This window comes from Pteropus medius, unplaced genomic scaffold (genome assembly GCF_902729225.1).
Source record: "Pteropus medius unplaced genomic scaffold, Ma_sr-lr_union100, whole genome shotgun sequence".
Classification (NCBI taxonomy): Eukaryota; Metazoa; Chordata; class Mammalia; order Chiroptera; family Pteropodidae; genus Pteropus; species Pteropus medius.
In genome coordinates this window covers 2147053-2172141 of record NW_024342466.1, presented here as the reverse complement: position 1 = coordinate 2172141, position 25089 = coordinate 2147053, and the positions used below count along the sequence as shown (strand labels likewise).

At 51.2% G+C, this 25089-nt stretch overlaps 1 protein-coding gene across 2 annotated transcripts; it reads right to left on the bottom strand.

The window, feature by feature from the left end:
* Window positions 1-2150: 2150 nt before the first annotated feature.
* On the bottom strand, window positions 2151-14715 carry COPS8 (COP9 signalosome subunit 8). Of its 2 annotated transcripts, XM_039860318.1 has the most exons (8): window positions 14547-14707; window positions 13521-13591; window positions 12381-12429; window positions 11089-11221; window positions 7703-7810; window positions 4952-5014; window positions 3755-3802; window positions 2151-3136 (listed from the first exon to the last, which is right to left on the bottom strand). In XM_039860318.1, the coding sequence occupies exons 1-8, from the start codon at window positions 14622-14624 to the stop codon at window positions 3057-3059; spliced, it is 630 nt and encodes a 209-aa protein (XP_039716252.1). In that variant the 5' UTR covers window positions 14625-14707; the 3' UTR covers window positions 2151-3056. The 2 variants fall into 2 exon arrangements, with proteins under 2 accessions (XP_039716252.1, XP_039716244.1); XM_039860310.1 differs by lacking the exons at window positions 2151-3136; window positions 3755-3802; window positions 4952-5014 and adding an exon at window positions 6567-7313 and having other exon boundaries at window positions 14547-14715.
* Between the last annotated feature and the right edge of the window lie 10374 nt (window positions 14716-25089).

Genomic DNA, 25089 nt, shown 5'->3' with positions numbered 1-25089 from the left:
ACTAAAGCAGTTGGGGACACACGCCCCATTCCCACCCACAGGCCCAGTGCTCGTGGGGAAACGGACTGGAGCCGAGTGCGGCAGCCATCTGCTGGGGACCCAAGATGCAGGGGGAGGCAGCCGGCGAGCCTGAGGCTCCCGGTGGGGCTGAGCCGTTCACCTTGGACATCACTCACGCCAGCCTCGTGAATGACCTGACCCAGTTTTTCACCGTTAGCTGACCGATGCGGGACACCTGCAGGCTGGCTTTCATCGCCGTGCTGCTCTCGACACACGGCGTGTCGCCGTCTGGCCTCGGTCGCTCTCCTTACGGCTGGGTGCGGTGTGCGCTTAGAGCTTAGAACGATGTTAAGTCACCTGGGGTTTGGGTGCGTCCCTCGGCAGCTGGAAAATGGCTGGTTCTGCTTTTGGTCCAGGGACAGGACGCACCCTGGAACTGCGTGCCCAATCGAGAAAGGGCGTGTTCATTCACCTTGTCACACTCCGGCCGAGCTCACTCCTGGGCAGGTCTGTGCAGACGCCCGTGTGGCGGGGGCAGGGGAAGCCCTGAAGGAGGGCACTCTATGGACCCGAAGCAAGGGGCCGCGGGGCTGCACCTGCACGCAGCCAGCTGGTGGTCGCAGCGGCAGCCAGGGCAAAGACAGCTCGGTCTCACCCCCTGCCCCGGAACCCCAGCAGCCACTGGTACCCAGCTCCTAGGCTCCTGATTTAGAGGCTGCAAAGTACTGGTTTTCTATCTACATTTATTAGGTGGGATTCTGCCATGAAGAATTATCCAACCCTGGCTGTGTGATCACCCTGGAAGCTTAATTTCGTTACTCGGGAGGACGCCAGAGCATCGATTCATGATCCCGAATGACAAACAAGGGGGACGGGGAGCCGGCTGCTTATTCTGCCTTTCGTGTACAGGAAAAAGTTTTAGTATGTAATTACGAATTTGGGACGAAAAACAAACACATAATGTATTTCCCATCCTCAATCTGTCCCACGGTTGGCCAGTGGGTGCCCCTAAGGCCGGCATCCATCACCTTTTGAAAGGGACCTACTTGTCTTTGAGACGCTCCTGAACCTGGGACATCTCGTACCAGATGTCGACCTACACGATGACTGTCCAGGCCTAGCATTAGCTATTTCGCAAACAAGTTCTTGTTCCAGTTAGTTAAAAACGAAGTGCAGAGACCGTGGCCAGGGCGCCGGTGACTCTGGGTCTTCCCAGGTGGACGGCGCTCGGGGACAGCTGCTGCTTGGAAAGGAAACTCAATCGTGAGGTTGCACATCAAAGCTAAGATTACTGGCTTCTAGCAACGTTACACGATGTCTGAACTGTTATTACATACTTTTAAAAGAGTGATAACAGGACGGGTTCTTTTGAAATTAGAAAGGAGTGTTTATTCACTATGAAATCACATTCAGCTGTCTCAAGATTTTCTGTCCTCAGTATACATCCCGGACAATGGAGTCAAAATGCCGCGTTCGGGTCACGTGAAATTATTTTTTCTGTCTACTTACTCCACTGCTGTTCCCTTACCCTTTAGAAAACCATTTTTATTAGTTTTCAGCTTACCCTTCCGTCGTTTCTTTTTGAGAGAGAGTGAACACGCACATGTGCCGTGAGTCCGGCCGCCCTCTCAGCGTGATGGACGCCCGTGACTCTGCACTTCGGGTGTCGCTGCTGCAGTGTGTGGGGTCCTCACCCTTTGCGGCCACGGGCGCACACTCAGGCTCCTGGTTACCGACTGGCTTCTGTGAACGGACATCTGGAGGGCCCCAGCTGCAGGGAGCTGTGAGGCTGACGCGGTTCGCAGGGAGTAACCCGGAGCTGAAGGGACGGGCATCGCGGCTCCGGCCACTGACCCCGACTGCCTGAATTTCCATCTCCTAAACTGTAAAACGACGAGTTTTAACAACATGACCTACCGCTCAGGGTCAAGTAAATTGTTAACTTAAAAGGTATTTCCATAAATGTTAACAGAAACTGCAACAGCCAGTAAAATGTATGTAAAATGAGGACATGAGTCACGTAACTACCGCTATATCGGTCGTTTCTGATTAAGACACTCATATTTCAAGAGACAGTCACAAAGCAGAACGTGGCCAGAGAAAGACGAGGATAGTGAAATGTCCAGAAATTGCCTCAGATGAAACAGTTAAAGAATTCAATTAAATATTTATTGAACAAATGCAGAATGAATGAACGCGGGGATGTTTTAACCTGAAGACACAATAAACAGCTTTAAACACTCAGAGGGCGTCACACGGGAAAAGGAGGGGCTCGTTCCGCATTTCTCCAAAAGGCAGAGCTTGAACCGAGGGTCAAACGTGAGCAACCGGGGAGCTGCGGGGCCGCTGGACAAAGTTGCTCGTCATCTTCACGGCTTCTGTCCCAGGACGACGCATCCCTGTGCAGGGCTCCCCTCTCCTGAAGGGCCGTGTGACACCGTGACGCATCTCGCGAACGTCTTAATGAGGCTCACTTCCACGGCGAGCCCTCCACTGCGGCCACGGGCGCGCTCACACCATCAGCGAAGCCAGGGACAACAGCCCGGTCTCCTGAGACCATTCGGGTCCCTGGCTGCGTCTCTGCACTGGCGACTCCGGGGCGAGGAGCAGAGTGCGCATTCTCCCGAGGGGGCGGATGGGAGCGCCCCGCAGTGCAGGTCCCGCCGGGCACAGCTTTCCTCCCCGGGCACACCCCTACGGCCAGCAGCAGGAACGGTGTGCTGTGCGTGACCGGGAAACACAGGTGACGGGCACCTGGCTACAGGATGCAGGGGAGCTCAGTCACGAGCCGCTGGGACACACATGGGCTGCGTGACACTGGCGGGCCCACCCACACTGTGGCGTGATGGAACCGGGCCCGCTTCAACTAGTCAGCGGGGCGCTTAAGGACAAAATACACATGATGCGCTTTACAGTATACGTGTGTTTTACCATCGCACACTCAGGAAGGAAGGCTGAGGCGCTTACTCCATCCAATAAGCTGAAAATAAAAATTTAGCATTTCTGGATCAGTTCAGTACACAGCGCTCCGAGGTGGGTCCGGGAGGCGGGACCAGTCAGTTTTCGAGGAAAGCCACGTAGTCGGTGAGTCTGGCGAGCTGCTGTTCGTTGGGGATGGGCGGGACCGGGGCTGGCTCTGCACGTCAGAGAGACATTGAAGTCAGTGGCCGGCAGCACGGCTGGGTCACACCCGCGCCCTCCGATGGCTCTGGTTTACCTGCAGGGACCCCTCCCCAGGCCTGCCCTGACCGGGACCTTTCTGAGAAGCCAGCCGAGCTGCCTCTGCTTTCAGCCTCCCAGGCTGGGAGGGAGCCATGCCCGGCTTCACTGCGACTGGGGTCGACTTCTTTCCAGAGCGTCCAGGCTTTCTTGCCGAGACCCCCGCCCGTGCGACTTTCACCCTGTGAATGACGGTGCGTGCTTGCCAAGTGACACGCACCTCTACGCCACCACACCAGTCCACGAACAAAAACCAGGCACCCACTGTCGAGCTCAGTCCTGCATTCACGTCACCACGTGCGGGCCTGGCGCTGCCTTCTGGGGACCAAGTGCCGGCGAGCGCCGAGCACCGAGGCACGGTGCTCACGGCAGGCGCAGGCCCGCGTGTCCACCCTCGAAACTACTGTAAGGTGAACTACTGTAAGAGCCCGGTGAAGAACCAAGCTCTGCGAGGTTAGAGCTAAGAGAAATCGACACTAACTGCACAGCAAAGGTTAAGAACGGGACACGCAGAGGAGCACGCGGAGGCACCCACCTGATAAAGGAGCGAACCCGTGAAAGGGGACATCCAGGGCGCCTGCGACTGAACACACAATGCACAGCCCGTCAACAGAGGTCGTTAACGACAGAGATTCTCAAGCAGAACGTGTCTTACCCCGACATGCGCTCACGGCCCCTTCTCAACAGAGACAGCGGTTATGCTCCGTTTTATCGAGTCTTTGTTTGGTCCCTTTTCACCCAGATTAGCTGGGACCACGTCCCCCCACTCATTTGTACCCTCATGGGGCTGAAGACGTTGAGATCTGTGTAACAGCTCTCTGTGGCATCAACGTCTAAATCTGCCGTCCCCAGCCTTTGTGGCACTGGGGACTGGTGCCCCTATGAGAATCTAAGGCCTGAGCATCTGAGGCGGAGCCGAGGCGGTGATGCCGGCGCTGGGAGCGGCTGCAGATACAGATGGAGCTTCACTCGCTCACCTGCCGCTCACCTCCTGCTGTGTGGCCCGGGTCCTAACAGGCCACCGACTGGTACCGGTCCACAGCCCAGGAGTTGGGGACCCTGGTCTAAACGATGGGAATGCAGAGTAGGGGGAAGGACGTGTGGCCGAGGTGGGTGAGAGGGGCTTGTGGGTGTGGGCACATGGCTCCGACACCGGGCGGAGGACACTCCGGGCAGGCAGGAGCCAGCGCCGGGCAGGCCTCACTTCAGAGAAGACTGAGGGGCCGTGAGCTCCGACTGAGACGACAAAGACCGTCGCGCTGTTTAAAGCTGTCAAAGGCAGCCAGGTAACTGTGACGGCTGAGGCCACTGGCAAGTCCTGCTGCGGAGAGGCCCCATGTCTACAGCACAAGGACGTAGCTGGGCACCAAAAAAATTTTTAAGGCAATAGTTTCGATATTAAAAATGAGCACATTTACAAATGGTTCTATAAACAAAAGAACAGAAAATTAATATTTAGTAAAAATTAAGTTGTAATAAGAATTATAAAACATCCACGTAAAAGTTGTTGTAAAAGAAATACGTTAAAAAAATTAAGGTAAAACTAAATGAGCTTCGTGACCCTTTCTACTCTGTCTGTCGTCGTAGGCCTGTGTGTGACGTAGGAGTCACCTTCATGCTGTCAGCACGGCAGATGTTTCATCAAATCGCTCACTCTCAGCGTCTGAGAAGCCGAGGCGGCCAGCCCCCCGGGGGTCCGAGCCTGCACAAGCCGGCGAAGGGCCCCACTTACCTGGCTTTTTGGGCGTGACCATTCTTGTGGTAGAGTCTGCTTGCCATCCTTGTTCTAATATGCCTAGAAACGTGTATTTAACACACAAATGAAGAAATAAGCAAAACCCCACAATTTTCACTCACTGTCAGTGATACTACTTGTACGTGCCAGGGAGACCTGTCATATGGTTTTACTAGAAAGTTATAGTACAGCATTCTAACGTAAGTAATTTTTGAATAGTTCTGAAACATATCGAAGTTTTATTTTACTCTATCTCACTGGTGTAATCACTAGCAAAATGACTAGTTTTCTATAAAGTATGTCATATGGTATTAACGTGATTAATATCATTAAAAACAGACATAAAGAAAGCTGACATTTCTGCCGTCATCGTACCAGTAACGGCAGAGATGATGGCAACGATAAAACAGCAGCTTACATGTCCAGCAGGCTGCCCAGCGGGTGACGTGCTAGCTGCTTTTATAGGATCATTTATGCAACCACTGTAACAACTCTAAGTGGGACACACAACCATAATGTAACAGATGTAGAAAATGAAGCGTAAGGAATCCCAGTGACTTGTTTTAGGTCACATGGCTGCATGGGTTTGGGACCAGAATTCAACCCAGCACGGGCTCTGGGTTCTTTTATTTATTAGGTAAGGTAACAAATTACAGATCAATTTCAAGAGAAGAGTCACCATAAAGAGATGTTTGTGTGAGTAACAGTATCATCTACCCCAACAACTGTCATGAGCCTGCCTTCTGTGAGTCCAGAATCGAGCCGGGCCTTGGAAGCCAGACTCAGGTGTGGTGCTGGCTGGGGCGCCTATTCCGGCCGGAGATGACAGCGCGTCTCCCGCCGCCACCCAGTGCAGCAGGTGCCTGCGCTACCCCAAGCGGAGGGCTCCGTCTGCGCGTCACCTGGGAAACGGACATGCAAAGGCGCCGGTGGGGAGAGTGGGGTGCAAGGGTGGGCGAAGCCGCCGCGAGGAAGAGACGGGCTGGAGAGGGAGACCGGGATGAGTGCACCTTTGCCAAGTAAGAGTGAGAGAGGATGTCTACCTGTGAGCGCTGAGACCGCCTGGGACTTTCTTTAAAAAAGTAAAACGACATTTATCAACACGTTCATTTTCAGAGGGGAACAAAATGATCTAAAGCAGCTGCAGAGTGCGCGCTCAGAATGATGAGCACGCGGCCGCCTGGCGCACCTGCGTGCCCTTGACCTCCTGGACTCGCACGCCCCACCACGCGTGAGAGCCAGGCTAACCTGGGCCCGGCGCGGCCAGCTGTCAAACGCTGTACTGTCCCTCCTTCCCTGCCCTTTTCCCCGAACCCCGCTGGCCTCCGTGCCTTCCTCCTCTCCCCACTACTGCTCATCGGCTGCTCCGATTGGTCCTCTCTCGGCATCGCCTCGGAGGACTCCCCACATTTAACATGGTTCAGATCTGGATCGAAGGTCTGAGACATAAAAGTCAAAAATGGTCAGGGGCCATGCCACGGGACCACGCCGAGACCTCAGGAGCACTACAGAGGTCCCAGTGAGGGAGACCAGAATAACCAGACACAGCGGGGTGCCTCTCAGAGACAGCTAAATTTTAAGTTCATAAAACTAGCAAAGCATTCCTCTGCACAGCTCTGAAGTATCTTTAATTGGTGCGTCTTCTGCAAAACGTGCTTTGAAAGCAAATAAAGCTCCCGTGGTGTGGGGGTTTAGACAAATGCATGTAGATGGGGTCGTTCCAGGAAATGTATTTCTCAGGTATATGTCTCCATCCAGCCTGGTCCCCAGCCCCAAAGCCCCAGAGTTTCCTGACAATGGTGCCTCTTAGGCAACTTCCGAGCCCCACCTGAGGGTGCGGGCTGGCTGCCGACAGGAGCCAGTGGTTAGATGGGAACTTTCAGGCCCACCCTGATTTCCGGGGAGGGCCAGGGGCTGGAGGCTGAGTCTGTGTCCAATGGCCAAGGACTGAGTCAGTCAAGGCCACCCACTGAAGGCCCCATGAGAACCCAGAAGGGCGGCTGGCAGGCCACCGTGCCGGCCCCACACTCCAGGACAGGTGCTCTCCACATGGGACCTCGTCCTGTGTCTCTCTTCATTTTAACATCCTTTGTAACAAACCAGCAACCGAGAACTGAGTAGCTTTCCTTGAGACCTGTGAGCCATTCTGCTTGGCTCATCAGTCGAACCCGAGGAGGGGTCAGGGAACCTGACTTACAGCCAGCTGGTCGGAAGCGCGGGAACAGCCTGGACCTGCGGCTGGCGTCTGAAGCAGAGGCTGGCCCTGGGGAACCGCGCCCTCCACCTTGGAGTCTGATCGACCTCCCGGTGTGCGTGTCAGGGCTGCTGATCGCTGCTTGGACGTCGTGCTGAGAGCTGTCTGGGGGGTGGGCAGCCTGTGTGCGTGCGTGCACACACGGCCACACGTGCACAGAGGAACCCCAAATCTCTCATGCGTATTCAGAAGTCCCAAAGCTCTACAGACCACACTTTTTCTTTAATGAAGCTGGTGGCAAAACCTGCTGTAAACCCATTAAGTCGATTTATAATACAATCTGTCCTCACAAGACCCTACAGACGGCCGCGCCCTGTGCTGGGTGACAGGGTGCCTGCTGAGTGCTGCACCCCCTGTGTGTTATGTCACCTTTCTAAAGAACACACAAGACATAAATTCCAAAAGCATACCGTGTTCCAAGGGCTTCTGGTAAGGGACTGGGGACCTGTAACTCACACCTCCACTTCCCTGACGGGACCGGGTCGGCCGTGTACCTTTCACGGCCTCCTCCACAGGGAGCCCAACGAAGGCGGCGAAGTCCTCGGCGACGATGGAGGTGTACGCCTGCGAGACCAGGGTGAAGGCGCGTCTCCGCGTTGCGTCTGCGTGGGAGTGGGGGGTGGGCGGACAGTGACCAAAAGAGCTGACGTTGGAAAACGCACGATTAAATTACATTACTGCCCTTGTTCAAATGGTATAAGCAAGGTTAGATCCAGCCGCAGAGTTCTGCGCTTGCAGATGTGCGTGTCTGGCTCAAACGTTGCGAACAAATACGTTGCTTATACTTCCTCTTAGACGAATCGCCTTTCTCAGATGACGATGAAAACCACGGAGATAGAAAGAGTTAATATTAACCCCTAAGAACGTTTCACTAAATACATTTATGTGTTTGTGATGGAGGTTTTTAAATTGTTTTTATTCTACTAACAAACGCTGGTGTGAATGGAGCAGAAAATATCCACTGGTGTCATCAGCTGTCCTCTCAGGAGGGTCCCCGACACAAGAGCCCCCGGGAGCTGCAGTGCACCCCATAACTAGAGCCCTCCTCCTAACTCTCCAGCCTGCTTTGTGCTCTTGACTTCATTCAGGTTCAAGCCCCAAGGTCAAGCCCGAACGGCTGAACCTAACAGGAAGGGGCTGCGAACAGCGGCAGCAACGGAGCCCCGTCCCCAGACGACATGCGGGGCCACCGGGCCTACCCTGCGAGTGGCCTCTGCTGCCTGTGGCACGCACTGCCCACCCCCACCGCCACCGCCAGGACCTCCGCAGGGGGCTGGTCTTTCACATTTTACATCCCAAGGGGTCTGGCACCTCTGGCCAGGTGTGTGCTGCACACACGCTGATGTCGCCAGGACCCAGCTGGGTGCGACCCGCCTCTGTCCTCTCCTGCCCGAGCCTCGCTGCCATCCGACCTCACCGCCTCCCCCTCGCTGAGCCACGACGCGAGCCGCCTCCCTCACGGTCACAGCCCGTTCCTGCTCACTGCAGGCCTCTCGGCAAGCGACCTTAAATCAGGCTCTTAAAACGTCCTGGAGGAAAGGGAACTCTTTCTGCTGGGGGCATTTGACAGAAAAGAACCGAGCGCAAGGCTGAAGAAGGAAAGTGGGGAGCCCGCCGCGATGCCCGACACTCGCGTGATCGGCTCGAGGACGCCCGTCAGTTTCAGGAGCGAGAGGAGACAGATGGGGAAGCACAGGAGCAGACTGTGGGCGACAGCAGCAGGAGAGGGGGACGGAGGGCAAGCGGGACGCGGACACGGGGAGCGCGCAGGCCCCAGGGCGTCCGTGAGAGGCCGAAACGCCCCGGGGGCGTCTGACCGCCCAGCACAAACGAATCCAACACCCAAATTCTAACTAGTGGCCTTTGAGGTCTGTGAACTGTCACCTCACGAGGACATGCATTACGGTGACATGCTGGAAGGTGGCGGAAACTAAGCCAGCGCCTGCTATCTGTGGCAGTCTGTCATGGGACAAAGGCTTGGTGAAAGGGGGACCCTAAGGGAACGCTCAGTCAGTCATTCGACAAACACTTAAAGCTCCCCGTGCTGAAGGTGGGAGGGAGGACGAGCTGGTCGCCCCACCCCGCCCAACCCGCCTCCGCCCCTCGCACTGCGCTCTATGCTGGGGGGCTGGCCCCCAAGCCTGCGGTACTAGACTCCCCAGCTTGGGGGTCCTGTAGGTCAGGGGGAAAGGTCCACTGTCCCTTCCCCACCCCAGTGAGCCCCTGCATGCAGAGGCCCCATGGGGCAGCCCTATTTCCACAGCTCCAGTCACGCCAGCCCCTCGCCTGTCCCTCTGGTCCAGGGTGTCATCAGCTACTGTCTACAGCTAGTCCCTGGCTGTTTTCCTCTGAGAACAGCTCTGCCACTCCTCGGTCACTGTCCTGGTAGGACAGTGACTCACTCAGAACAGAGCGGGAGAGGTCTAAGAAAGCGGCTGTTCTGAGCTGGAAAAGACGGCTCTGTGCGACATTAACATGCCGGATTCAGCAGTGACTCAGACCCACGTGAGATGACCCTCCCCGGGCCGCAGGTCACGGAGGAAAAGTAGCGCCATTCAAGAACCTGGGCGTGTAGAATTCTCCACATTTACTCGTGAATGCTGCAGGCGAACAGAGGGCATGTTACGCCATGTGAACCAAGCCGAAGACAGCACTACCTCTAACCCCATGTCACCAACGGGGACCATGCAGCGCAGAGGTGTCGGCGAGTGACACAGCCAGGGACTGAACTCCGGAAGTCTGGCTCCAGAGTCCAACCCGCCACGATCTCGCACAGCTTCCGGGGCCACGGGACCGCTCTCCAAGCTGGCACGGGGAAGGACGACTGTCCCCACTGAAGGCGCCCGGGCACGTGTCCCGACGGCCAACAGACCCGCGCCCTAGTCTTGCCAGTGACTGCCGCGCAGTGCCGTGCGGTCATGAGACCCGGCCAGGCCCCGCAGGCTTGGGCAGGCTTGGGGCTGCTCCCCGCACACGCTGGGCCGGGGCTGCCTCGCTCCACGTGCTCCCCGCCCGCCCGCCACCGCCCTGCTCTCCTGCGCACGTCCTTCACGTTTCCAGTGCCTTCTGTTTCGTCACTTAGGTTGTTCTGTTTTACCATCCCGGGAATTATACCTGGAGAGCAGGCTCCACTCATGCCTGCTCCCGGTGACAATGACACGCCTTACCAGAGTGATGAGCGGTCATCCAACAACTCCTGCTCCCTGCCTCCTCCGAAGCAGGAAGGTGGACACTAGCTACAGAAACGAGGTAACGAGGTAAGGATAAGAAATGCGGCGTAAACAGACACCACTGTGCGCATGACCAGAGCGAAGCGGGAAGGCTGGCAGCAAATGCTGAGGGCACAGACAGACAGACAGAGGAAGAGGCGGGCTTCACTGAGGGATCAGCGCCATCGTACCAGGCTTGTCATCTTTCAAAGCAATTTAAGTGAACACCTGAGCACCTTTGTACTGATGAGTTACAAGTCCAGAAGTTGGAGACAACGCCTACCAAAGCCTGAGATCGACAAAGAACAAAGCATGGTCCCAACTTCCAAATATGCACTGTTTTAAACATCTTACTTACCCTGAACTTATTACAGTATTATGAGATTTCACTTCAGTAGAAAACAAACTCTCAAAAAACTCTTCTACTGTCAAAAGCAATTTCGATCTAGAATTAATTTAAGAGATAGGGAGGCCCTGAACTGTCAATGGGATCGCAAGCAACGTAAAATGAAAAGGCATGATTATAACAATTCTAAAAGAGAATTCTGAAAACTGCCCCCATTCGCTTCGCAGAAAATGTGTTTTTAAAAAACACTGCTGACTTAGGTCAGCGTTTCAGCACTCAGGGCACAGGTCTAGTCTGACTTAAGTCTTAACCACAAACGAACTACCTCTAAGCGCGTCCATGATTGGCTGGACCGTCTCAGACCACTGGTGAGCGCCGATGGTCGTGTAGATCCCAGGGAAATCTCTCTGCCAGATCCGCTGTCCTACTGACCAAATCCCCCCAAGTTCGGAATTTGCCTGCAATAAACGTTATTGCCTTTGAGGATGTACACTCTGCAGACTTACCAACAACCGTACCTTCAAACATAATTCAGCATTTAAGAGGCTTAATTACTTTGCAGCTCAATCACTATCAAAAAGATTTTTAAGTGCTGTAAACAGTAAAGTGTATATGTTGAAATTTTTATTATAATAGTAAATTAAGGCATGAGAATGTAGTCCCAAATATTTCGGAATTAAGTCTGAGAATTATCTTAAATGTTCTTTAAAGCATGTTTTAATATTTCATTAATATATATATAATACACAGAACACATAATATCGATACATATGTAAACATTTTTTTAGGACAAACGTGATAGCAAACAGCTAACAATATAGACTATTGATCTATGACGTCACACGCAGTGGCCTAACAAAGAAGTCCCCACTAGTACCATGGACACTATGCATAGAACTCACAGTTGCTCTTTGTTTAAGCCAATGAAGCAAGAAAAACATTAATAGAATGACAAGGAAAAGAAGAGGGAGCAAAAATACTAACGTGATCTGCTGCTTAATATCAATGATGAACAAAAATATTTAGATGAATTTCCCGGTAATATTCTGTGAATGTTTAAAAATTCATTTCATATTTATTCTAGACATAGTGAATCACTTGAAAATAAAAACTTACTTGATTCCACTTTGGAAGAAACTTTTAAGAGGTTATTTCATCTGCTCTCCGACCCCAAATAAAAAACCTAAAATCCTAATTAGCAAAAATAATCTTAACACTGTAAGTAATTATCATTTTTAGAATATTCTTATAAGTATGACCAGGTTCAAAATAAGTACCGTTATAGAGAACTGCATAAATGCGTTAAAACAACAACAACAAAACCCAAACCTTTATCTAAACTGGCTGTTTACCTGTTAAGTTGTTTACCTGTTAAGTGACTCTTATATGAACTATATCAAGAAAGCTGACGGGTAGGAGCTGAACACAGATTTCTACACAGTTAAAGGGAAATTAAAAGTTTTGATTAGAAGAATTTGAAGATTGAGTTTTAAACTTTAATACCAGTTTAATAATTTCTGTGAACTACAAGGGAAAGCAAACAAACTTTCACAAGGCGGCCATTTAAACGAATGTCATTATTATATAAAAGTAGTAAAACATTAAAAGAATACTTACAGATTTTATAGCAGGTGGTATTCTTTTCCAAAGATATCTTGCATTATTCCTAATTTACACCCACCAAGAAAGAATAAGCAATTAAAAAAAATCATCTCAGTAAATGTTGAAAATCTAGATCCCAATACAAACACACAGAAGTATATTTTAAAATACTCTATGTAATATAGAATGAAATTCAGTTTTACATATATTTCTCCAGAGGAAGTAAGAGTAGTTTTTAGGTCAAGAAACATGAAGTATTTTTGCCAAAATACCATTTTGCCATTTATAGCAAATTTTTCATGAATGGTCCAGATCTTAAATAAGACAATAAAGACTTAAATAGAACTACCCAAGCAACTTTTACGTAAAAAGAAACAAACTGATGGATGTCCAGGGCTCTGGCGCTCCCTGACAACATGCACAGAGCACAGTGCGTTTCTCCTTATTGGACCCTTCCTCCCACTAGTGGGTACAGAGCCACCAAAACGTTAAGAATTTTTAAGAGTTTAGAAGGTTGAACCACAACAAACTTTGAACGACGGGATTACAATAAATAAAACAATTTATATGTGTGTAATAAAAATCCTGGTTTAGGTTTTTAAAAGATATGAAAAAAGGTTTTGCAGAATTTAGAACAAAATGTTACAGTGATCGTCGGTGGGTTGTAGCTCTAGGGGTCACCTGTTCCTTTGCAGTTATGCTTTGTAGCTTCTACTCAATAAACATGAACTAGGAGTAATTAAAAAACAAGAAACTTTCAAGAAATCTCATACACGTTGGTAATAAATTTCTCTTAGCTTTCTCAATCTTCCATTTCCGTTTCTCTTGGTCTATTAATTACACATGAAGTTAAGGACATGGAGGTCATAAGAAAGGTTTACAAAGGCCGAAAAGAGAATTAAACACATTCGCTGACACTGTAGCTTCCCATAACAAATTGGAGTGTTTTTTAGAAGGTACAACAAGTGTATTTTAAAACAACTCAGCCTAATCACAATTCGTTATGATTCAATAAATATACAGTACAGGACTTTTAAGTATTATAATAAAAGATACAACTCCTTGTGCCTCTTTTCGTGGTACTTCAATGCACAAATAATTTCTGTACGACCCTGAAGAAATCGCTGTTCACAGCTTTAGATAAAAGGTACTTACATGTCATTATGGAGCAGATATAAAGCTAGAAGCTGACCATACACTGGAGGTGTAGCAATTCCTCCAGGAGCCTAGAAGGCCAAAAATGAAAAGGAAAATCCTCATTTAATCTTACATTTTAAAAAAGAGCATATTATTAACACCAACATAAGTACCAAAGAATAAAAGCCACAGTATAAAGTTTAGATCTGTCATCGGCAATGATTTATCTCTCTCTGGGCCCCAGTGTCTTTATATAAACAAAAATATTGAAACGGGATCCTTCTCCCAGGTCTCAAATCCTTACATAACGATCTTACTATTGTAAGAAACAAATATTTCCACCTGATCCCTAAAGCACTAAGATTCTTCCCGGTCTATTAATTATATTGAACATCTAAGTAAACGAGTGGTAACCAGAAAAACATCACAGATAAGTTACAGACATTTCTACCCTCATTCAACTTTAATTCGTTCAGAAAACATCTATTGTCTATTAGTGAGCTGCTTTTTGGGCTGTTGTCTCCTTTGGTTAACTTTTTATTCGTGCTTTTTAAGTGCCTTCCTAAGGGGCGGAACCTTTAATGTAGTTTTCATCTGTCTTATTAAAGACAAAACAGTACGCTCGCGTCTTATGAGACTACCAAGGGGCTTTCTGAGCGAATGAAAGGTTCCAGCGGTCACATCTCGGGTCTGCGTCCGTGCCTGCACACGTCTTTAACAGGATCCACACCCCTCCAACCTCGAGGACAGCTGTCTAGGCTAACACGAGCAGCAGAGTGGAGACTGTTAGGGGCAGACGCGCACGGTTTTCGGGCACACTAGCTGCAGACAGACGACGAAAAGCTCCCGGCGAGTCCGACGAGACCGGGCCTTCGCCCCCGGCCTTCGGAGCTGGCCGCGACGTCCCGGGCCGCACACGCCGGGCTCCCGCGCCTCCCGGCGCCCGCCCAGCCGCGCCGGCCCCAGGCCACGTTACCGCGGAGCCCGGGGCCGCCCGGGCCGGGGGAGACCCCGCAGCCGCCCCGGCGCGACGCGGACGGTTACCTCGAGCTCCTGGTTCTCGCACTGATCCAGCAGCTTTTTGAAACTAAAGGCACTGTCTGCCATCACGGCCACGGGCATCTTCCCGGATGGTCCCGCCGCCACACCTTCCCGCTAGCCAGATCCCCAAACTGTCCCCCGGGGCGTCGCGCCGTGATGACGTAAAAGCCGCCGCTGCCGAGCGCCTCTGCGCAGGCGCGACGTCTGTTCCGGCGCGTCGTCGGACGTCGCTGCGGCCGGCAGGGGTCGCCGCCGCTCTGGCCCGCGCTCTCGTTGCCCTGGAGGACCGGCCCCGGCCTCGTGGGAGGCTGTGCGCGTGCGCGCATCCAAAACCTGGAAGGGAGGGGTTTTGTGCAAACTTGAAGGCTATTCGATGTCTTCCCTTCGAGGTCTGATACACACGCAGATTTAAAGATTCAAAACGTAGCTATGGTTCTGCTCCCGGGCCTGCTCCTTCAGTCCTCCGGATGTCTGCAAGGGCCCACCGCCCTTCCACACGGGGCTCCCGTCCTGTAGACCCCCGCAACCGAGGGAGACTGTGGGAGCCGACACCAATGACACCGCCCGATCTCCGCGCCTGCCTCCCTCCCCTACACGGCCCCAGCGGCCACAGTTTTCTCTGAAACAAAACGCAGACCTTGCTACTCTTCTGTTCAGCCCCCTAAACGCCAGAGCCCTTGCCATGGCTTCCCAGGGTTCAAGGTCTCTTTCTCAGACCCTCTCCGACTTGCTCCAGCCACCTGGCCTCCTCAGTTTTCTGCACAGTGCTTATTGCTAGTGAACGCTACGTTGTGCGTTGTCTGTTTACATATTGCGTTGTCTGTTTACATATTCGTTTAGTTGCTGTCACTAGACCACCCAGGAAGAGGCTTCCATTTGTTTCCTGCTGCAGAGTTGGCTACATAATCTGTGGATGCAAAGCAAACCGAAAATGCAGGATCCTTGTTCAAAACAATGAGGCTGGGGAGGAGGAAGTGCCGTTAAAGGTAATAGAAAGATTTTCCCTTTTTTCTCAGTGTCTCAGACTGAAATTACCCGATTCCTAGGTCATAGCTCGGGCATGCCTGTGTGTTTCGTTCTTATCAGAACCATGGGAATTCTGCACAAGACTAACTCAGCCGTTTTTAATGCTCTTCGATTTATGCACATGCTCTACCAGCACTTTGTACCCTAGGCTTTCCGATGAGTAAGGAAGGACTAAAAAGAACTTCTCCTTTCCTGCTATGTTATTATTTTCAGTACAATAAAGGAATTTGAAGGCACACTACAAGGAAGTAATGTAAGAATATGATAGAGTTCCTTGGTTGTTGGTGTTTTCAGGACACCATTGTCTTTACTATGTATTTGAAGCAAGTGCAGGTTCTTAGGGATGCTGTGGTCTCTCAGGGCCGTCATCACCCAGCTCATTCAACTGTAGACATAATGGGATACCTCGTACTCAGTTTGAGTCTTGCTGGATGCTCACCATTGGGCTCCTCTGGGAAGTCTAAATTCGTGGGGTATTTGAAACACCATATGGAGTGGCCGTGAACGTGCTTATTGCACGTATCTCTTTGCTCACGTGCAAATGCTCTGCTGTTGCCATGGACTCCACTTAACCAAAAACAATTTCAAAGATAAGATTGTTAAGAATTTCAAGACAGCAACAGCCTCACTGATACTTTTTTAAAAAATATCCAACCCTGTTTCCATGTGGAAATGATTGTATTTAGCAATGCTTTGGATGGAATATAAAAATAAAAGTTCACTACAATTTCCTTTAATATACAAGACCAATTATATTTCTATACAATAACAATTAACAAATTGAAAGTAAGAAAACAACTTTATGTACCAGAGCAACAAAAGAATAAAATAAGAACAAATTTAACAAAAGAAGTGCAAAATGTATGCTCTGAAAACTATAAAACCATTGAAAGAAGATCTAAATAGATGGAAATATATTCCTTGCTCATGGATTGGAAGATTTTATATTTTGATGGCAAAACTACTCACATTCAGATTCAGTGCAATTCCTAATCGAAATCACAACTGTCTTCTTTGCAAATATTGACAAATCATAAAATTTCTATAAAAATTCCGGGACGGAGAATAGACAAAACAATCTTGAGAGCAAAGAACTGGTAGCTCACGTTTTCCATCCAATGTCAAAACAACGACATAGCCACAGTAATCAAGACGGGGTGGGTGCCTAGGTCAGTGGTAATAAGAGGAGACATATAGGTCAATGGAATATATGGAGCGTCCGGAAATAAGGCCTTGCATTTACGGTCAATTAATTTTCGACTGGGATGCCAACATCATTTCCCCTTGGGGAAAAGAATGGTCTTTCCAATAAATGGTGTTGGGACAACTGGGCATCCATGTACAGAAGCATGATGTTGGACCCCTGTCTCATGCCACATACGATAATTAACTGTATCATACACCTCAATGTCAAGAGCAAAAACTGTAAAACTATTAGAAGAAAGTATAGGGTAAATCTTCGTGGCCTGGAACTGGAATTGGGCACTGGTTTCTTAGGACAGCACAAGCACAGCAACGGAAGAAAATAAGTTGATAAATTGGACATTATCAAAATTAAAAATGTCTGTGCTTCCAAGGACACCACTAAGAAAGTGAAAAGACCATCACAGAATGGGAGAAAAATTTGCAAATCATATACTGGACAAAAGACTTGGATTTAGAATGAATAAGTACCTCTTACAACACAAAAATAGAAAGGCAAATAGTCCGATTTAAAAATGGGCAAAGGATTTACTTAGTTATGTCTCCAAAGAAGATCTATGAATGGTCGACAAGTACATGAAAAGATGCTCACATCATTACCATTAAGGGAATGCAAATCAAACCCCAAACGAGATACTACTTCCCACCTACTAGGCTGGTTATAATAAAAAAGGCAGACAGTGATATGTGTCGATGAGGATGTGAAAACGCGAGAACCCTTTGCACTGCTGGTGGGAACGTAACATGGAGTAGCTGCTTTGGCAAACGGTCTGCCGCTTCCTCAAAAGTTTACGTGTAGAGCTATCACGTGACCCAGGAATTCTGCTCCTAGGTGTATAACCAAGAGAAGTCAGAATAAGTCCAAACAAAATCTTGTAATGGATGTTCATAGTGGCATCATTCGTAACAGCCAAAAAGTGAAAATAATCCAAATGTCTATCGGTCGATGAATAGATAATTATAGTATATCTGTGCAGTGAAAGATCCCTTGCCAATTAAACAAAATACTAACACATGTTCCGGCATGGACAGACCTTGAAAACATTGTGTTAAGTGAAATAAGCCAGCTGCGAATGATCAAATACAGTATGATTCTGTTTATTTGAAATATCCAGAGTAGGCATATCGGTAGACACAGAGGGGGGTTGGCAGGAGGCAAGTTGGACCTGAGGCAGAAGCTGGGACACAAGGGTCCAGGGCTGTGGGCGGAGTCTAGTGATTAGACAGGTCTGCATCAGAGTCGCAGGGAATGGGCCAGGCCTGAGCCAGCTCTCAGTGACAAGGACCTGGGCTTCATGCTCAGGGTGGAAGCCTCAGAACTCGGGCAGCTGCCTCTGTCTGCGGGGTGAAAAGACCAGTCACGGAGGGGAAGGATTGTAGTTTTAACTTCCGAGCATTGAGCTGTCTGCAGAGCAGAGGTGCTTACAAACTCCGGGGGGTGGTCCTCTGCAGGAACTGGGATTTTTGGGGTGCTGATGTGGCCGAAAAAGAAGGTTCTCATGAAGTGCCATTGGGCCAAGGACTCAGAGGGACATTTGTGTCTCTGACTGCTAAGTCTCAAATGGAGCTCCTGGCACAGGCATCCCCTGTGGGTGGCACCGTGGTGGCCACCGACATTCTGGTAAGCACGCGTGAGCCACGACATGATCTTCGCCGTCACCTTGGAGTTCTGCCCCTGGGAGGCCATCCTGAGAAAGTCATTGCAAAACAGGAAATCAGCAATAGCTAGAAATGGCACAGCAACGGAAATGCGACAGCCAGAGCCCTTCGAGCGACCTCAGTGTCTAATAGGTGAAAGGTTAAACATGTTGTTGTCAGCCAAGGGAGTGTTTCGAATCGATTAAACTTATAAACACAGAGTCCACATAAAAGTTGTCTTTCTGAAATAACGTTAAGAAAAAACATGGAAAATAATCATGTATATAGCTCTTGGTTATCGATCTGTCCCAGGCTAGATTTATGGATAAACGATGGAAGAAACGTAAACCTGAATGCAAGTGATCACACAGTTGAGGGGGCCAGACTATGGGTGGAAATAATATTTTCTTTATAAAAATTTAATATAGTATTATAAAGTTATTGTAACACTGACTCTTTGGCCTCAAATCTCAAACGACCTTAACAATCTAAACTTAAAATACAGGGCACGTCTCCCCCCACCCCCTCCCAGTTTGGCTACATTCGTGTTCACAGGTGGATAATAAAAGAGGACATTTTTGCAAAAGTTGTGAAGGGCCCTGGAGCTCAGGGCAGATGCACGTTAGGGGAAGTTTGGAGGAAGGAAGGAAGCTGCAGGACGAGGGCCGCGGAAGCAGAGGGGTTCTGGAGAAAGCGGGAGAAAGGGCAGACACACCGGGGACACCGAGCAGAGATGGGCAGGGAACGGGTGGTCTTGACGGAAAAATGACATCACGTAAAGCCTCCTGTCACACTCGCTATGTGTTGCTGCGGTAAAGACGCGTCTCTTGGCTAACCACGTGAGAGGGGGTGTAGAACCGTCCATGACGCCTTTCGTTTTGAGTTTTATTTGAATTCTGCAAGCTGCACGGGGAGTGGCTCGCAGTCCCGCTGAACTGTGAGTACGCACTGCAGCGGGAGCTCAGGGGACGTTTGTCCAATAAATGCCGACGGCCCGGGCTCCCTCTCCGCTGGTTCGCTTCCTGCGCACAGGACCTTCCCTGCCCTCCTTCCTCTCCGCCCTCGGTCCTCGCTTCATTTCCTTTGCCTTCCGATACTCCTCATGGCAGGATGTTCCGGTGCCGTTAGCTCCAGTGGCAATTCGATGACGAAGGATCAAGCCAGAAAGGCACGTGGGAGCTGCTTTTCCGTCCCCTCTGCAGGGCGCTGGGCTCGCGGTGTCACGCGGGGCGCGGTCGCAGCCGGGCTGGGGCGGCTGTGCGGGCCACCTCCCAGGATTCCCCCTCCTCTTCGTAGCGCCTCCCCGAGTGGTACCCAGCACCTGGGCCTGTGACAGCTGGCTTCCGTCCAGGGCACTTCCCTGTGCTTATGCTGTTACTTCTCTCCACGCCTCCAGGCCCGTAGGGCCACCGGGAACCCCGGGCCCCTCCCACTGGATTGGGATGTGATATCCGGTTTTCTTGCATTTTCTTCCCCTGTCCCCGCATCCATCCTCGTGCACAGACGGCTCTTCCGGAACCAGAAAAGACAAATTCACGGAGTGGCTCCATCCGCCGCCACAGCCACTGACCGTGGCAGATGTGACTAACGGGTCTTTTTCCCCACGGTGCTGGACAGGGCCTCAGAATCTCCCTCCACAAAGGAACTCGGCCCGGACCGAAGGCTCGGAGTCGGCATGCCACGTGAAACCTGTCGGCGCCCCGTGCTGGAATGAAGGCTGAAGCCAACCTGTCTCCTCAGATTTCTCGCAGCTGCCATGCCGCATGTGCTTAGTCGGGGTCCCAATCCCTCCTGAGGTGGGATCAAGATCGTTATCCCCCCGTAGGCCATCCTCTCCCCATTCCTCCTCTCTCCCGCCTTCTGCTTGCTCAGGGGTCCAGAGCCCCAGCAGACATGGTGGCGGAGCCCATCAGAGTCACGCGGTCCCCCATGCCTAACCCAGGCCTCCACGCAGTGGCACGCACTTGGTCATGAACCATGAGTTTTATCTGATTTCTTAGCCCACAGCGTCTCGGCGTAGCCTAGCGCTGCGGTCACCAGGGTCTCCTTGGGTGGTCCTGTGCTCCCTGGACTGGGAGGACCACGGCCCGGAAAGTGAGCCTCTCTCGTCAGCGGACATTCCCCAGGGCACCTAGCCCAGCTCCCTTGCAAACAGCATGAGATCAAGAAACTCTCAAAGGGATGACTTGTTCTCTCCTAGAGACAGGCGAGGGTCTGGAGGTGCTTAACTGAAAGTCAGCCTTTGGTGGGGAAAGAAATGTGGAATTTTGGACGCCAAGTCAGAGTTCGTCATGCGTTTTGGAGACACCGAAGCTGAAACCATCCCATTTCCTACGTCAGTTATGGCAGAACGCTCGTGAACCCAGCCCTCCGAATCCGGCACCGACCTTGTGACCTTGAGAGAGCCCCTGGCCCCTGTCTGAGTCTCCTGAGCCTGTAAAACCAAGGTAACCACCAGACTTCCCTGCAAGGCTATCTCGAGGACTGAATGACATTAGTTTTAGTCCACTGCCTGGGCTAATACGAGATGATTCCTGCTCATTATATACAAACAGCCAGATGAATGCTGTCTGGAGACCTTCTGGGTGCAATCTCAGATCTGCCCACCAGGTGGCACTGTCGCACCGCTTAGGGTCTTCACCTCCCCGCCTGAAGGAGCAGGGACGGGCCTTGGGGTTGGGCGGCTCCCCGGGCGGCTCCCCGGGCGCCTTATTTCACCCCCCATTTTCCTGCTCCGGGCAGTGAACGCCTCCTCCTCCAAATTTCTTTTACAACTGCAAACCCGGGGCACTGTGCTTTTGAGGAGTCCCTTTCTTTTCTTTTTTAATACAAATGATCAACAAATTTACTCAAACAATGCTTGCCAGAAAAGTGCACTCGCAATAAGGAGAAGTCCGGTCCTTTAGACGTCTCCTGCTTCAGTCTGAGCAGCAGGTAGATGGCACCTGTTTCAGGATGTCACGGCATCTGGATACTTAATCGGATCGCGTCCCCCGAAACATAACTCTGCCTCAGGCGAGAGGTAGCCCTCTACGTTTGATTTTTAATATTATTACATTTTTGGAAAACACAGCAGGTGACACATCAGCGAGTGAGTTAGAGGACTAGGTAGGAATGGGAAGGTGTGTCAGGTCCCCCCCGGGCGACGAGGCTTCGTGTCGATGTCATCCCCACCCGTGGGGTGACACGTCCTGCAGTCAGAGCTGCATCTCTCCTTTTGGGAACGAGGAAGTGTCAGTAAACCGGGCGTTTTTACAGTATCTACTTCATTTTCTCACGCCTGGGCATGACTTCGGTTGCGGAAGAGAGCGGACTGAGAGGGTGTGTCGCAGGAATTCTTCTCCGTGTCCCTGCTTCCTCGGGCTGGCGGTGCCCTTCCCGGCTCCGTCCTAGGTTGGGTGGTCCAGGCTGCTCTGCGTTGTCTGCGAGCGGAGGGCCACGCTCCGCCCACGCCCAGCGTGTGGCGACACCTGCGCACAGGGCGACGTTTCCGGGGTGCTGACGGGGAAGGCGTGGCAGGTTGCTCGGCGGCATCCTCCGTCCCTGTCCTGGGAAGGGGTGCATTGCGCAGGGACCATCCCAGCCCCTGCACCCAGGAAACTGAGTCCCCACCACGGCTCTTTCTGGGGCTCCCGGGGGTAACGATGCTTTGTTTTTCACGACTTTCTGTAGCTTTCAGGACCTGCTCACGGGGGCGTGAGACCCCCAGGGGTTTTCCGTCCCTGGCCAAGGGGCGCTGATGGGCCGAGGCGGGGTGGGCAGCGTGAATGAGCCTGAGGCTGGCAGAACGTCCGTGTCCGGAGTCTTGGGCGGCCTCTGAGCCTGATGGAGGCGAGGATGGCTTTTAAACTGGGTCCGAGTCCATTCGCATGGCGCGTCTTAAGCTACCTTATCCGCATCGTCTCCCGCAACCTTCACAACCACCAATTGAAGAACAAGGGCTTCGAGAGGTTAGGTAACTGTCCCGAGGTCACACGGCGAGTAAGGAGCACAGATCGGAACCCAGGCGTCGCTCGCTCCAAGGCCCGTGTTCTCGGCAGCACTGCCGGGCAAATGGGGACAGTCCCCGGGTCGGCTCTCAAGGCCTGGCCATCGTCTTTCTAACCTCTGTGCTCCTGACCCCGAGTCTTCCTTCTTCTATTCACAAAAAGTAAGAAGTGTTTGCAACCAGCTTCCTCAGTCTATTTCCGGCTGGTCTGACTGCTCCTTTCTCTTAGTACTATCTCTGTCCCTTCCGGCCGGGGGTCTGGCAGCGTTTCTGCTGATCTGACGGGGGCAGGACACCCGAAGGGCCTCAGCTGTCACGGTGATCAGTTCCTTCTTATACTTCGTACCACTCTTTGAACCTTTGGGCGTGTCTTCAATATTTCATAATAAATATTGTAAAAAGAATGAATTTTTTTAAAGAAAACTCATGGTTTTGGTGCATGAATAGACAGATCAATGGAACAGAATAAAAGTCTAGAAATAACCCAGGTACACGTGGACATTCAGTATACGATGAAGGTGACATTTCAAATGCTGGATAGCGATTGGCTTTCTAATAAATGATGCGGAGACAATTAAATAACCACACCTCTCCCCATACGCAGCAATGTGGTTCAAATGAATTAACAACATAAATGTAAAAAATAACGTCATCCAAATTCTAGAAGGTGACATCAGTGAATTCCGGTATGGGGAAAGGCTTTTCCTTTATGATTCAAAATCCACATGTCATTAAAAAAAAAATGAATAAAACACATAAAATGAATGAACATATCAATATTGAAAAGATTACTCTGCATACCAGAAATACCATATGCAATATTAAAAAATGCACATCTGGTAGATGACGTTTTAATGTGGATCAGGATCACAGGGCCGATTTTGGTCATGCATAGAGTTCTCGAAGGCTGAGGAGAAACAGGTGAAGACGGCCACGTTGGCAGTCATCTAGATTTTCGGTCTCTCTGAATCCCCCGGAGGAACAGCCAGCGCGACGGGCTGGAGAAACCAAAAGGCACAGGTAACGTTTACAGTAAAACTGGGTCACAAGGTGTTCTTAACGACTTCAAAATACAAGCAGATGCGAACAAACCAGGAACAGCACAAAGACTTGTGTTTCTGTCTGGGAAAGAAAGAGCAGAGGCGGTAACGGGGCATCGGATGGATCTGAGACGAGGAAAACGCCCAAATTAATGACAGGGTTTCGCTACAAAGCTCCCGCGCTGGGTGGTTTGAGCCGCCGAGGCCGGGAGGGCGCGGCCGACCTCGTGGCGGATGATGGGATGATGGCTTTCTGCCCGGCGGGACCCCGCACCCAGGAGAGTCGCTGGGAGTGGGGTAAACACTTTCCAGAGAGGGGACAATTGAGGAACAGGAAAGAGAGAGTCTGGATGAAAAATGAAGATGGGAATCGGAGCCACGACATCTCAGAAGCCGAGCTGCCGCACGTTGAAAATGCTTCTGGCGAGTAACGGCAGGGCGGGCTCTGCGGGTCAGGAGAGCTGGCGTGATGGTCATGAAGGATGGACAGCAGGTCAGGAGGAGCGGGGAGTCCTGCATAAGTTCTCCGCGAAAAATTGAGGAGAAAGACCCAACTCTTTAGAAAAATGGGCAAAGACATGAACAGACCCTGCTCGCCCGGCCCATGTACAAATCAGCACGTAAGAAAAAAAGCTTGACTTTATCTGTAATGGAAAGCAGCACCGAGGTACCGTTTTCTACGTACGAGCTGGACAACGCACCGTGTTGCTGGCTCTGGGGAGCAGGCGCTGCCTTGTACTTGTCGTGGGGAGATGTCCGTGGCACAGAACCTGGCACAATATCACTGAACTCACAGCGCTGGGTGGAGTGGCATCCCCTGAAACCCACGTCCACCCAGAACCTATGATGTGACCTTGGAAATGGGGTCTTCGCAGAGGTAACTAGGTTAAGATGAGGTCACGCTGGAGCAGGGTGAGCCCTAAAGCCAATGTGACTGGTGCCCTTTTAAGATGACAGACACGCAGGGAGCAGGTCACATGATGACAGAGACGGAGATGCGCCTACGAGCCGAGGCCCGCCACGGGTCGCTGGCAGGGCCGGAAGTGGGAGAGGCGAGGAGGGTTCTCGTCTGGGTTTCGGAGTGAGCGTGCCCTGCCCATGCCGTGGTTCTGGGCTCCGAGCTCCAGACCCATGAGAGAACAAGTTTCTCTTAAGTACCACGGAGCGTGTAGTGCTTTGTTACGATGACACTGGCCAATGAACACGCGTACCCTTTGGCCCAACGGTGCCTCTTCTGGGAATTTATCCTGAAGACGCACCTCCAATGATACAAAAAATAACATCCAGAGTCTTATTCATTAGGCCACTGGCTTGTGATGGAAAAAGTTCTAAATGCTGAGATGCGGACGATGAGCGGGATAAAGCAGGGCGCTGACTCTCGATGGGATGCCCTCTGGAGCCACAGAGCCCTGGGAAGGAACAAGAGCGTCATTCCGAGCTCGGGGAGATTGCCCCCGAAGGTGGCACTGTCAACCCACGAATCCCGCCACGGGCGTGCAGCGAGGCGCGTCAGGAGTCTGGCCCTGGAACATGGAAGTACATCGTACTAGTTCTTCGAGCGGCAGCCTCTCCCTCCCCTCTCTTGGAGATCGTACGAAAGATTGGGAGAGACGTGGAACATGGCCGGTGCGTCCAGCCACGTCTGAGAGGT